Source organism: Stigmatopora nigra, chromosome 8, assembly GCF_051989575.1.
Source record: "Stigmatopora nigra isolate UIUO_SnigA chromosome 8, RoL_Snig_1.1, whole genome shotgun sequence".
In the NCBI taxonomy this organism is placed as follows: Eukaryota; Metazoa; Chordata; class Actinopteri; order Syngnathiformes; family Syngnathidae; genus Stigmatopora; species Stigmatopora nigra.
Window position 1 is genome coordinate 6,720,624 of NC_135515.1, and position 14,451 is coordinate 6,735,074.

General features: G+C 38.7%; 1 protein-coding gene across 5 annotated transcripts; it reads left to right on the top strand.

The window, feature by feature from the left end:
- Positions 1-135: 135 nt before the first annotated feature.
- Positions 136-14,441, top strand: sytl2b (synaptotagmin-like 2b). 5 transcript variants are annotated; one of them, XM_077722758.1, is made up of 20 exons: positions 136-310; positions 1,916-2,070; positions 3,624-3,781; positions 3,873-3,978; positions 5,006-5,054; positions 5,142-5,211; positions 5,280-5,643; positions 5,718-5,851; positions 5,998-7,980; positions 9,306-9,419; positions 9,500-9,550; positions 9,617-9,711; positions 9,796-9,879; positions 10,044-10,213; positions 11,290-11,392; positions 11,512-11,673; positions 12,090-12,195; positions 12,371-12,467; positions 12,544-12,749; positions 13,294-14,441. In XM_077722758.1, exons 2-20 carry the CDS (start codon positions 1,970-1,972, stop codon positions 13,440-13,442), a joined length of 4,302 nt encoding a protein of 1,433 aa, XP_077578884.1. In that variant the 5' UTR covers positions 136-310; positions 1,916-1,969; the 3' UTR covers positions 13,443-14,441. The 5 variants fall into 5 exon arrangements, with proteins under 5 accessions (XP_077578884.1, XP_077578881.1, XP_077578883.1 ...); XM_077722755.1 differs by lacking the exon at positions 136-310 and adding an exon at positions 1,099-1,406; XM_077722757.1 differs by lacking the exon at positions 136-310 and adding an exon at positions 1,099-1,406 and having other exon boundaries at positions 12,117-12,195.
- Positions 14,442-14,451: the final 10 nt, after the last annotated feature.

The following is a 14,451-nucleotide window of genomic DNA, read 5'->3' on the forward strand; positions in this document are numbered from 1 at the left end:
AACAGGTATGGGTGTGTCTTGGGCGTCTTTTTTGGAAACCACTGACGACACCCTGAGTCCAGCAGTTGCTATTACAACACTCACTCTGTTTTCTCTCAAAACTCCTTCCTGAGCCATTTTGAGTGACTCCCTTCCCTTCACTCCACCAGCTGGAAAGCAGGCGTGTGGCTCTCTGGCTGCAAATATCCAGGATGGTCCAACCCATCTCCTGCCCTTCTTCTTAACTGCACACTGAAAATTTGACTTCGTCCAAGCAGCAGCAGTGGTTAACAGTGTTTTTGACATAGGAAAGGCCAACTACAGCTTCAAGGTAGGAGACACCTTCACTATTTACAATACACATCTATTTCTAATATTTTTACTCAAAACAGGCTTGCCAGAATATTTTAACTACCACACACCTGAACTAAAAAAAAAATGTTGCAATGAGCAATTTTTGCTCATTAAGTGCTGAAATGGGGCCACAGCTCTTGTTTTTACATTACATTGCCTTTGGAGTCCAAAAAAAAGTTTTTATATGGCTTTGATGAAAAATATTTGAATAATAATGATATAATAATACAAGACCGTACATGCCTTTAGGATGCAACTCATTTATTGGCTTTTATTGTCTACTTTAAATGTATTTTTTTGTTACAATTATACAAGACAAGTAGTCTGAAACCTATGGCCTAGGGGCTAATATTTTTAGGGTCCACATTTGACATAATGTTGTAATACTAGTATTCCATGCCTGAATTTTCCATGGGAAACAAATATATAATTTAAATTGATTCAATTGAAGGATAAAAAAAAATCCCATAAGTGGGACCTGTATGTATATACTCTGGGAATTGTAATATTTTATATATTTTTTTTAACCCTTCCATTGACAGCAATAGACATCGCTTTCGCTTCCAGCCCCTCCCAATTGAAACAGATTGGTCATCAATTGCCGCGAATAACTGTTTGCAAGCTCAATTTGCCTCTTTTACTAACTACCAAACACATACTTTATGACATGTATTGGCAATGAATGAATTAACCTCATCATAACATTTCTCAATTATATGTAGTATTTTTACTCAACTAGTAATATCAACATTTTTCTTTGCTTTTTAATGTTGCACTTCTTTGTGACCTCATTGTTATCTTCACTGGATCTCTTCAAAATTGACACGTTAAAGTATTCCTGTTAGTGCAAATATTTGAACAAGCTCCCAACAGCAATTCGTTTAGAACAGGAGGTGAACACATGAAACAAGAATACAAATTGATATGAATTTTTTTTGCAATTATTCAGTGTTGAAAGCAAGTAAATGACATTCGGTCTGTGTGTCAAAATGTTGCTATTTTTGCTCCCCGCGGTTTTCATTTTGCGGTTTAACTAAAACAATTAACATGAAGGAAGAAGTCAGCTAATGTTGGTAAGTTCTCACAAAGCCTCACTTGTCATTTATCCTCATGTGCTGTTTTCTATCTTCAGTCATTTAAAAGAAGTGAAAGCGTGTTGTGCTTATTAAGTCTAAGTATTCATCTCGTGCTGCTTCAAACACTTAAAAATGCTCACATTTTAATGACATAATAATGTTTGTCAGGCAAAGCAATCAAAGAAATTATAAAATCAAATGATGTTTTTAACTGACATGTCATGACATCAAATGTCTGCTGACAAATTAAAATTAAATTGCCAGTTTTGTTCTTTGCTGATGCATGTATTTTGGAAAAATATCAACATTTTTGTTTAAGTTGTAAATAATACCAAATTCTAATACTAGCAAACAAAGCAACAATGTCAATAATGATCCGGCGATTTGAGTTCGTTCACCTCGCGGAAAAGCTTGAAATTCCTTGTACATACAGCCTATTCTCCGAATTGTTTGTGTCAAATTGTTTCCGTGCAAACCTCAATTCTGTGCTCTCTGTGTCTCTGCAGGTGTTTCCCAACTTATCTCCAACTGTAGGAGGGAGGGGAGGTCTACGGGGAAGGATGATCGACCTTAGTCATCTCACGGAAGAGGAGCGATGCATCATCATGACCGTACTGAGGAGGGACGCCCACCTCAAGGAGGCCGAGGAGCAAAGAATCAGGTTTATTGCTACTTTTTATAAGCTTTACACACTACTTGTGAGCTTTTATGTACTGCCAGATGAGGTTTAGCACCCCTGGAATAGACTAACTCGATAACAAGCTGGTGACTGTGAATGAAACCTAAAGAAAAAAATCCCTTAGTGCACACAGGCAAAGGTGGGCTTGGGGTGGGGTCTGAAATACACACAAGAAATTAAATACGCACAAGAATGTGAAATATTAGCCAATTAGAACTAAAAATCTATTTTCAATAGGAGCAAATGATTGTCCAGTCATAAATTAAGACGTCTGTGGCCGTCTGTGGGAGTCAATGAGTTAATGCCATAGTTATACTGGAATGTTCTGCATTCCAGTTTAGGTTCAAAGTTCATCACTAGCCAAACTTAAAAGCTCCGGAATCAAGAATGTGGGTGGACAATATGCTCTTCATCAGGTTTTAAGTGGAGGCGGTCAGCCGGCGTGTTCTCTTACTGTGTGTGTGTGTCTGCGTGAGTGCGTGCATGTGCGCACATGTAAGAGGATTACAACGACATCCCATAATAAAGCCCTGCCTTTTCATCACATGACGCCGTCTTTTGTTGATTCGATTTCCACTTGATGGAGATGTTTGCCACTTCCCTGAATCCCATCATGTGATGATTCTTATTGAATCACCACGTTTCTTCATTTGAAAAGAGAAATACACTGTCTGAAGTAAACGCACTTTTCTATCGTAGCCCTTGGTTTGTTGCTTGTGGGCAAAACGGCTTTTTTCGCCCCAACACGTTTACAGGTTGGTGTCGGGTATCTGCTATGAACGACACTGTGTACATTTGACTTGGAGTAAAGAGGATTAATATGTGCTCAAGGGTCTCTTAAAATCATGTGACGGGGATCCTTGCCGCTTACATTTTTCAAAGGCAGACACCATCAACATAATAGAACCTCTTAACCCATTCAGGGATTAAATTTGCCATTTCAACAGTGTAAAAAAAAGACGGACGTTTGATTTGAAAATGTACTAAAAACAGAACAAAAGAATGTCAATAAAGCAGAACTTCTAAGGTGGATTTCTAGAAGCTTTTCAATCCTACTTAGACTTCTTAAGGCCAGTTAAATAATTTGTTTTTTGTTGTTAGTTTTTTTCCTCCTCGTAGTTCTTTTGAACTAAAACTCAAAAGGAGTCTCTTAAACAAATTAGTTGTTTGATTTTCATGAAATTTCTCTTTCTTATTCCTTTTTCAGATAGAATTTTTCTTTTTTTTTCCAAGAATGAGCATGTGGGCATGAAAATCCTTTCTCATAAAACATTCAAAGGATGAAAGGAACAAAGAGATGATTTTAAAGGAAATTAAATTATATCTTAATCTTATAAGAAACCGTAATAAAAACAAATACAATAGCAATAAACCACAATCAAAGTTATGATCAAGCTTCAATAATGTTTTTTGATTTCCTTAATTCTGTCAAATGTGCTCGGCATTTTTTCTTTGTTTACATTTTATGTAATATGTATGGTTTTAATAGACACTGCTGTAAAAAAAAAAACATCTCTTTGTCATTTCTCCAACAGAAAGCTGGAGAGTGTCTTTAGCCAAGTGCCACCATCAGACTCCAAGTTAAAATATCTAACCGGCCAATGGTTCTACGAAGCCAAGTCTCGCAGACATATGGACAAGATCCACGGCTCTGAAATCATCCTGGCCTCCATGAAGCATAGGAGAACCTCAGGTAAACTGTATGCATGTATGTGTACATGCCAGAGACAAGTACACATCTTCTGAGGAGATAGCATAGCTCATTTCACCATATTTTTGAACAGATGGATCTTTTCGAGGTGAAAGACCCAGAGCACCCAGCAGCCCATCTTCTGACGTGGAGGTCCCGCATAAACCTGCCAGATCTTTCGATACGCCATTGGGAAAAAAGTAAAATTCCTCCTCTTCATTAATTTAATGGCACACAACACATAGTCAAATGTCTGAGGTTGCGATAATATTGGAAAATGATAGAGTCCTACTTTTATAAATGTTTAAATTTGGTAAGGTGATGTCAAAATATTTAGAATTTATTTTAGTATAAGATTACAGGGGGAAAAAGTTAATTTGAGTGACTTTGGTCCATAATAATAATACATTTAGTTGTTATTAATGAGCATATTAATAGCAGAAATAATTATTTTTAAAAATATGGCCACTTTTTTCTCCTCAAAACCTAATCAAAAAATATCCCGTCACACAGACTGTGTTTCTTAGTTTTCTCATGCAGAAATCTCTTTAGTCTGCAAGCAAAGAATATTTTCTCTGCTTTAACCTCCTCTCCCACACTCACTATACCTGTGTGTGTGTGTGTGTGTGTGTGTGTGTGTAAGTGTGTCTTGTGACTTGCCACGTGTCAACAAAGGTGGCGCCAGCAGGCAATACGTGACTTTTTACAAGACTAGTAGCTTGGGTCACTGCTTTACTTGCATTCTAGTGGTCCCGTGTGGTGTACATTTTCAGTGTTTAACTCAATAGAGGTGTTTGCGTCATGTCTCTGAATGAGAAGTGTCTTCTGAGACTTGGTCAAGTTTTAGCAAGTGGTGTATAATGAAAGGGAGCCATATGTTGATTTTTGTCTGTTGAGTGTCTGCATTGGATAAAAGTTATTGACTCATTGTGGAATGTAGTAGAGATGAAGGTGACATTTTAGATTAAAGGCATTGACAAATAGGCTCTTTCAAGACATCTTCAATGTGTTTTTTCTTAACACAGTCAATATTTGATTTTGCTGCTTCCTTCCTTGTGCAAACGGTGTGTTTGGTAGAATTATTTTAAGACCTTAAGTGTGTTGCGTTTGAAGAATGATACTATATATTTCGAACAAAAAAATCCCCTGGATCATTGTCAATGTACAATTTATTTTCTCAGATTATTTCCCCTGTATGTTTAACGCTTTTTTTCTATTTCTCCATAGTCCTGTACAGAAACAAGATCTGAAATCAGCTGTGCATTCTCCAAGAATGGTAGGCCCATTTGTTGTGGAAAGGTATAAGTACCTTTTTGTCTTGTACCATATTGCTCTTGAATTGTAATTTTATTGCTGCTTTTAGATGAGACTAAACCCATTTAATCGAGCTTCTCTGACTGGTGTCGAGCTTTCTGAAGAATGCTTTGAGACAGGTAAACACAGATTATTCAGCTAAATCTATCTGATTACAAACTTGTAAATTGTTCTTTTCCCTTTTCAGATCCCACCTTCCCTACAAATCAGAAAACGGGTCCTATCAGTCAGACATCTGGGGACTCCATTACATCCGAGGGCTCTCCTATGACCTTGAGGCCTATCCCCAGAAAGAGAACATTCCTCCCTATCCGGACCCCCAGCCAATCAGACAGCAGCAGCACAGCCTGTGACCCTAGGGTGGCCCCTGCTCCAAGACCAAGCCTTCATCAGGGATCAAGTGGAAGCTCACAACGATCCAAGACTGAAGTCACAGTCCTGTCCCACCCAAATGCTTCTGCAGATATACCACTGGGGCCACCTTGTGATGGCTCTCCTGTTATTAGTCGTTCAAGTCCGGATGGAAGAAAGACATCTGTCACAGCAGAGACGTGAGTAGAAACCTTTGACATCATCTTAGAAAACATATTTGATCATAATTTGCTCCCCAATCATTATTTGACAGAGCGACAGCACCAACTGCCAAAGACAATCCAACCATGGGAAAGCACCCAATGACAGAGAGGATAATAAAACACGATTCAGTGATTGGCAGCAGTGTGGTATCATCATTAAAGGAACCAGAATGGCAAAGAACTGGTAAGGCGAGATCATTGCAATTATCAGTCAATGACAACAATGAGTCGTCCTTCAATACTAATACTAACCTGCGCTTTAGTTAGACTAACGCTACCATCCTTATGGATATCATATCCCAACTGGGTGGTAATCCTCTTTACTTTTAGGTGCAGAACCTCCAATCTCCTATGATATCAAGTTTATTGAGTCGTCCGATCAGAAGAAACAGAAGAGGTCCCAAAAGAAGCACTCGTACAAGTTGACCAGCCCGGCTTCCAGTCCTACCTCCAATGACGAAGACTCAATCTTGAAAGTGCTGGACTGGTTCAACCGCAGCACTGACAATATTGATTTGCTTGAGGAAAAAGACAGGTCAGAGGTATCAACAGATGCCCATAGACATTGTGAGACGAATGTGCTGGAAGGCGAGGAGATCAAAATTAAAGATGTTGCAACTATTGAGAAGAAGGAACCAAGTGATTTAATGGCAGGTGAGTCAGAAGGAGGTTCCAAAAAGGTTATGGGGAATGCAAAAAATTATGAACAAAAGAGTAAAAATATCTCCCTAATTGAATCTTTTTGGGAGAAAGGCATCCAATATAAAACTATTACATCTGGAGCCAAACCAGAGACAAAAGGAGGAGATGAGAAGAAGCCAATTGGCAATTCTGGAGTTTTCAATGGCAAAGTAACCTATGTCGCCAATGGAGTGGATGGAAATCAGGATAGTGGCATGAAACATAATCAAGACAGTTTATACTCTAAAAACAATATTACAAGTCCTCAAAAAGTTGAAAGAAAAGGTTCTAGTGACAACCTATTATCTGTTGAGCAACAAGCACCAAATCCTTCTCTGCAGACCTATCCAGAGTTGAAAATATCTTCCTTAGACCAACCAGACACTCGTGACCTGTCCGTAGCGTCTCCAAGTCCAAATTCTGGAAAAATCTGTGTGGCACAAAGCTCCCAATTTGGAGACTGCAAGACATGTGAAAATCATGCAGATATCATCTGCAAGACACTCGGGACTTCCATTGAAGTACAGTCACCAAAAAGAAAAGACACAGATAGTTCTCATTCTCAAAGACAAAACCTTTCCCGGCAAGACAACACCGCAGAGAAGATCAAACAGCTCAAAAATTTCTGGGAGCAGGAGACAAGCAAAATGTGGTTTAATGGTATTAAACCCAAAGCAAATCGAGGATCAATACTTAACAAGAGGTTCACGAAATCAGAGTTTGACTTGCGGAACATTGGCAACAATTCCGACAGCGATGGAGAAGACGCACATAGAAATTTGAATGATCTGCCCCCAAATCAGAAAATTGATAAAATCTCACCGACACTTAGCAGTAGCCGAGCCCAATTCAACAGTCTGCTGGGATTTTGGGATGACACTACCACAGACTCGAAGCCCAAAAGTCCCAAAAGACAAGTCAACAGTCCACAACCACCTCAACATTCTGCCGAGCCAGAAGCTCGTTCTTTGTCTCCCGTTGAAAAAGCCCTCAGTAGACAGATAGTTTCTCCGTCAAAAGCCACTAACGACACCCAAAACAAACTGTCAGAGTTGGGTCCATACAAAGAGCCCCAAAAGATCTTGAAAGACTCAAATATGGACGACAAAGCTGCGAGACCACCATCAACACCTTCTAAAGGTATTCGTTCTCCCAGGAGAAAAAAGGAGAACTTCAGCCAATTGAGCGGTGGAGGCAAGTCTATGCGTCGAGCTACTAGTATGTTAGCTCTTGTTAATCCAGAAGAAGCAAAACTTAACATCCATGTCAGCCCCGTCCATTCGCAAAGTAGGAAACAGAGTATTGACCACAATCAGAACATTAGACGAGGCTCGGAGGGCACCGAGACCCCTCTTGCAAGGGCATTCGTTCCCAGAGACTACAGCCACTACTTAGGAATGGCGGACAAGCAGGGCACCCCAGCTTCTGGGGAGGAGGCTGGCGGTGGTGGCGGTGGCTTCGGCACGCCTGAGAGGACCAGCACCCCCACTGGCTCAGAAGATAGAAGCTTCAAGAGGAACACCAAGATGAGTCCGCGCCACGTGTGGACAAATAACAGTGCAGATGCCGAGCCCGAGTCACCGATACACAGCACGTCTGAACCCTGGCCCAAAACAAGGAATTTCTTGAATTGTAAGTACTATTGATTATCCATTTTCTTTACTGCCTATCCTAATCAGTCCTGTAAATAGGAGCTGAAGCCTATACAGGCAGCCTTCAGACATTTCCATTGATAGCATCTCTGTTAGGGACTTCTGTAATTGCAGCCAAACATTGATTTAAGAACAAGCACAACTCAGGAATTCCATAGAAAATTTGCTCACGTCATGCACTTCGAACTATTCATTTTCTTTACGGCTTATTCTGTTGTTGTCCACACGTGGAGCAATCTCTTTTAAAAGATGGTCCTCAAAAAGGCAGTAGCCCTACTGATCTGGAAAGAATATCCACAATATCACTGCTTAAAGGTCCTTCAAGTTGAAGATTTACTAGATTCCACTTGTACAGGATGCATAAGTACCAGAGACTTATTTTCTACTAGTGCAATAAAGTATATTGTTGCATCAGCCTATTTTTTAATCGTTCTGCCAGCTTTATAGGTCACATTCGTATTGTTTACTTTGTATTTAAATATCTTAACTGCAAATCAAATGTATTTGTGTGTTTCTATAGTTTTTCTTCTGTTTCAGAGCTAAGTAACATCTTTAGGATCAACCAAGTACCAAAAGGAACTGAATCATGCTTTGGTTCAGGAACAGTTACAACATAATCATGGACCAGTTCTTTTGGGCTACAGAATAATACCGCACGCCCCCCCCCCCCTCCAAATTAGCTGTTTGCCCTCATTTAATATATTAATTGACTTAAAGTCAGAATTATTTAATGCTTTAGGAATGACTGACATCTAGAGCAAGCACGCACAACTCCTCATTACAAAACTCTGCTCATTTGTCTAGGTGAGACTTAAATAAATCTAATTAGTGATCGTGCTAGGTGGTTTCCCTGTAATACTGCAGTATCTAAAATGCTGTCTCAACTTGAGGTGGAGTTGTCATATTGAAACATTTGTTCTACAAACATCGGACACCTTAGTGTATCCGTGAGTCTGTCCGTGTGTGTTATCTCAGTTTGCTGAGTTTAGTCTTTTGTCAACACTTGCAGTCTTAGGCTCATGTTTGGCTTCTGGGCAGGGAAATATCTTCAGGCAAATCAGTTATGCTAACAAATTATTTTATAACTCTTATTATATCACAAAGTCAGCATGTTTTGAATTGCTTGAAATCATGTCTTTTAGCATTGAGTATGATGACGTTTTACTTCTTGATTAATGGAGGTGATCAAAAAAACAAGACTCATCTACTGCTCTTTTGTCAAGATCAGTCCACTCTAAAAGTCTTTTGTTTCCTTTGAAATGACTTTCTAGTAACCAATTAGCATCCCCATTTTTCCTTTGTCAGGGAAAGCTAATGACGAGGAGGAAAGTCCCGTGAGAAAAGCATTGCGGAGGGCTGAAGCACGCCCTAAAGGTTTGGCTAAAAGCATGGAGGACCTGACAGGGTCTTCATCACCAAGTGAGCATCAACATCATATCATCCTCCCTTTCAGATGTTCATTTCTTTTGACTAGCCTTGCATGATTTCTCCCTCTATAGGACAAGAGAGAAGAAAAGAGCAGAAGACTGAAATGAGGCGACCCTCTGATGGTAATCATCTTAAAGGAGCGCCATTTTAAATAGGTAGTGCTAATATTTATACACTTTCTCCTCTAGTGGGCCCTTTGACGGCTCCTTCCTCACCTTCCTTCTCGGACCAAGACCACCTTAAGAAGATAAGCAAATCTGTCCCACTGTTTATGCAGAAGGAGGTAAAAGGAGCAACATTTCTCTTCTGGCGTTGTTCTGTATGTACAGCTTGCCTTGCATGATGCAGCACCACATGTATGTTCCAGGATGACAACCACATTTACGAGGATATTTTCCACCATGGAATACAAATGATGGACTCTTCCTCTATTTCGGATTCTGTGTCATCTGTACGTCTCACTCACTGACTCACTCACTGCCGCTTCCACTAACACTTGGCTTCTAATACCACATTTCTAACAAATACGTTCCAGGGAGAAAACTGTTGTAATTGTTAGGAATTACAGGAATCCATGATTATTATGAATTGACCCGTGTGCATATCGGCTGGCAGTTGAGCGGGAGCGTGTTGACCATGTACAGCGGCGACTTGGGAAGCGTGGAGGTGCAAGGCAGCATCCAGTTCTCCATCAACTATGTGCAGAAGCTCAAGGAGTTTCACATCTTTGTGGCCCAGTGTCGAGATTTGGCAGCCGTTGACCCCAAGAGAGGCCGATCAGATCCGTGAGTATCTACTCTATCTCCAGCAATTTGAGCATGGTCACGGTTGGATTTTATTATACATACTATACGGATTGGATGTTTGCTAAATGGTGCTGTAATGTGAGTCATTCAATGCTAGTCATCCCAATGATAATTGTCTATCATTGTCAATGGCAGTGAATGAGATAATAAGATCTTGTAGCTCTCATTAGTGGAAATTCTCAGGGCTTAACTAAGTTCAATGTGTACTTTTTCAGTTATTTCTGTGGTCTTCAACCATTTTCATATTTTTCAGTCAATTTCTCAATTGACAAAATGTGATTTTAGAAGTGGCCAGCATTCCAATCTTAATCATATTTGGTGGATTGGTTCTTTCTTCCAGTCAAATGAGAGCAAATTTAATCTTATGTTTTAATCATCTTGCTAATTTGATTTAAATCTTGATAAATTGCAGTTAAAAAAAACAACTTTTATCATCTTTAATCTTTAAACGGATCATGTTTTGAGTCATGTGTTACATCCAAATGAACACACACGATATTGACTGTACAGTCTTAAATCATGTTTAAGTAAATGGCATCCAGCCAAACTATTTTGCAGTTATCATTGTCTCTTTGGCATTTTTGTTTTGTTTTTTAATGTTATCTGCTATTTAACTCTACGCTGGTGAAGGAAAATTCGAATTTTGCAAGATTGTTTCTTGAAAATATCCAAAGTGGTCTTGAGAGGGCATAATTTTTAAGCTAGTCTGTCAATATGCCCACAGTGCCATTGATGAGATTGTTTTCAAATTTGAGTGCCTTTTATTACATGAAGGCTATTTTCTTGCAGCTATTCAAATTTGGACTTTGATGAGAAAATATAGTAGTTGCTTGAGTTCATACCTCAGAATTTAGTTTCATTTAGTCAATTTGCATGGAATGGATTCCTTGATTTATAGCTTCAATGTCATGGTGACAAACTGCTTCATTGTGAGATGCTGAGAATTTGCATAACGAAAGATCAAATGAATGAATGAATGATTACCTGTTGCCACCTAATTTCAGGGTACGAGGACACAGAATATTCCCTCCTGACTAATTTTCAATCCTTACCAGCTATGTCAAAAGCTACCTGGTTCCTGACAAGATTCACCTGGGAAAGAAAAAAACATCGGTGAAAAAGAAGACACTTAATCCTACTTTCAATGAGATCCTCAGGGTAAGTGTACTTACTTAACAAGTTCATCACACCCTTTCCCACACCCTAGCTTGTTGATACTATTTACTGTGCATCATTATTCTATTCATTACTCACTCACATGGCCATGTATATTACAGTATCGTGTTGGCATCGACTATCTCAGGACGCAAACGCTGATTCTCTCAGTATGGCACCATGATACATTTGGGCGGAACAACTTCTTGGGCGAGGTGGACATGGACCTCTCCAAGTGGAACTTTGACCACACCCACATGAATGACTTAGCCTTGAGGGCCCGGGTAGGGCATGCATCCACACAAAAATTCTAACATCGCATTTTTAATACTTTTGAGTTCAGTTTGTCTGAATTTTAAAAGGAGCGACCAAGTAGATTATTTCAATTCCCCATGAAAATTTTACTATAAAACCGAACATCACAGGACAAACTGTTTGACCTGCTAGCTGAAAAAAAATCATTATGTTAAACTTCATTTATTCAGCATTCCTGTCCATCATTTTTGTTAAAGTTTTTTTCCCCAGAATAATATATTTGACAGTAACACATTTGGTAGTTGGCCCATTTGCCTCATAGGTCAAAGGTCATACCTTCCATTATCTGATCTCTGGCGCTTATTTACCATTTTATAGTATAACCAAAAACTATACATTAAGAATTAGAAAAAGTAATAACAATCTTGCGTCAACATTTTTTAAGGAATCTTATTTTCATCCTCAATATAAGACAACTCTGGCACATTCAACTGGGCGAGGAGAGATGAGGCTGGCTCTCCGTTTCCTGCCTAAAGCGGTTCCCACTGAAGGTATTTTAGACCTGATCTTAAAGTGAAAGACAGCACCTAGTATAAATAACCTTGGTGTGAAAGATGGTTTTAAGTATTCATGTATGGAACGGGTGATTTTTCCACCCTTGGATAATAGAGAAAAGAAATTTTACAAAATATATATCATTTTGTTCTGTCTCCCTTATTGATTTAGTCAAGGAAGCTCCCACCACAGGAGAGATTCACATTTGGGTAAAAGAATGCAAAAGCCTGCCCTTAATCCGAGCCACCATCGACCCTTACGTCAAATGGTAAGTGCAGAAAAAGTGGTCATCTCAGTACAGATTTATAGTTGGTTAATTGGCGCCTACCGCGCATCCTTTCCAGCTTTGTGCTGCCCGACACCAGTCGCAGGAGTCGTCAGAAGACCCGCGTGCTGAGGAGAACGACAGAACCCGTGTTTAATCATACTATGGTGTACGACGGCATCAGGGAGATAGACCTGGCCGAGGCCTGCGTGGAGCTCACCGTCTGGGACCGGGACAAGCTGGCCAGCAACTTGTTGGGCGGACTCAGGATCGGTGCCGGAACGGGTACTGAAATTCAATTCAATTCTGCAGCTAGTGGTAAAAGTGTTCATTTCAAGTCATTTGATTCTTTCAGGGGCAGTTGATATCTGTTCAAAATGTATCATTAGATTCACTGCCAGCACAGGTCAGAGAGTATGTGTTGAGGGCACTAGACGTCCAATTCATTCCAACTGGGAGGGGCTGTTCATATGGATTGGACATATATTGCCATCAATGTCAGCCAAGGAGTTTAGCTTGGGGAAATCACAAGAGGGTTATTCAATCAAAAAAAAAGTACACAAGGGCTATTTATATTTGAATTTATCTTTTTTCAAATTTTAAAATTTGTTTTCATTACTTTAAAAAGTTTTGATTCTTATATTCATTTTATTTCATTAATTTTTATTATTCAAGGATTTTTTACTTTTATTTCTTTTATATATTATTTATTCATCACTTAAATTACAATTTGTAAAATATTTTGAGGAAAAAAACAAACTTAATTCATGCATAAAAGGGCTAATATTTAAATAAAAATGAAATTTCGTTGTTTCTTTCATTCCTGCAGGAAAGAGCTACGGGTCGCCAGTGGACTGGATGGACTCCACGGCTGATGAGGTGGCGCTGTGGAACCAAATGGTAGGGAACCCCAACGAATGGGCTGAGAGCACACTGCCCCTGCGCATGTTGAGCTCTGTCAAAACAGCTTCCAAATAAATAGAAAGGCATTACTGCTTGCCAAAAAAATAGCATTTTTGATAGCTGTAGCGACTTTTTGACAACAGGCTAGACAGTTTTTATTTATTCGTGTTTTTTTTTCCTTTTACGGGCCAAAGATGAACAAAAGAGAAGGATGAAAAACACGCAATAGGTTAATTTTGGAAAGTCAAATATTACCAAAAAATGAGGCCCATTAGTGCATTTGATGGAACATGAAGTCATTGAATGAATGTCATTAATACCTTCAAGCTTTTTTTTTCTTCTATGCGTTCATATCAATTTTTAAAACTAAGGAGGGTTGGTGTTTAAAAACATGGCCGTAGCCAGTCATTATTTCCCTCTTTGAGTATGAAAAAAAATCAGTTAGTTATTTATTGATAATTATTTATACGGTATATCAGTTTACTGTCAAAGACATTAATTTGAACAAATAAAATTGGGTATTACTCAGGGAAAAATTATCAGAATTGATCACTTTCATAAGCTATGTACTTTACACCCGCTGATTAATAATTAATATATTTCACTGGCTACAGCCCTGTTTACAAGCACAACATATTATTGTGTTGATATATTAACTTTATTATGCAAGTACATTTTAAAAATATTAGCATACAGTGTACAAACGCCTCTTTACTCCATAACATTTGTTATAGTGGCAGTATTTCAAGTTTGGTTGACTGCTAATTGCATGCCTGTCCTGTGGCACTTTATTAAAACTACTATGTGTGGCACAAAAAAAAGATGCAGTCTCACTATAATGTTATGTTTTTGGCTTGTTTTTCAGCCTTTACATGCACTTGACTGTAGTAATATAATACTAAACATTTAAAAAAGAATAAATAATAAAATAAAACATTATTTCCATATAATTTTATTGTTGATTTTCACACTAAACTGGAAAGACTAACAAATCGTATTTAATTCCACACATTAAATTAAAAAAATCCTTAAAAATAAAGTGCTTTTAAACAAGGCAAACTACAAGCAAGTAATGACTTGAAAT

What these genes read in the sequence shown, in the direction of transcription:
- sytl2b (XM_077722755.1), top strand. An exon ending in GCCGAGGAGCAAAGAATCAG is followed by an intron (nt 2,071 to 3,623) that starts GTTTATTGCTAC and finishes TTTCTCCAACAG; the next exon opens with AAAGCTGGAGAGTGTCTTTA. An exon ending in AACAAGGAATTTCTTGAATT is followed by an intron (nt 7,981 to 9,305) that starts GTAAGTACTATT and finishes TTCCTTTGTCAG; the next exon opens with GGAAAGCTAATGACGAGGAG.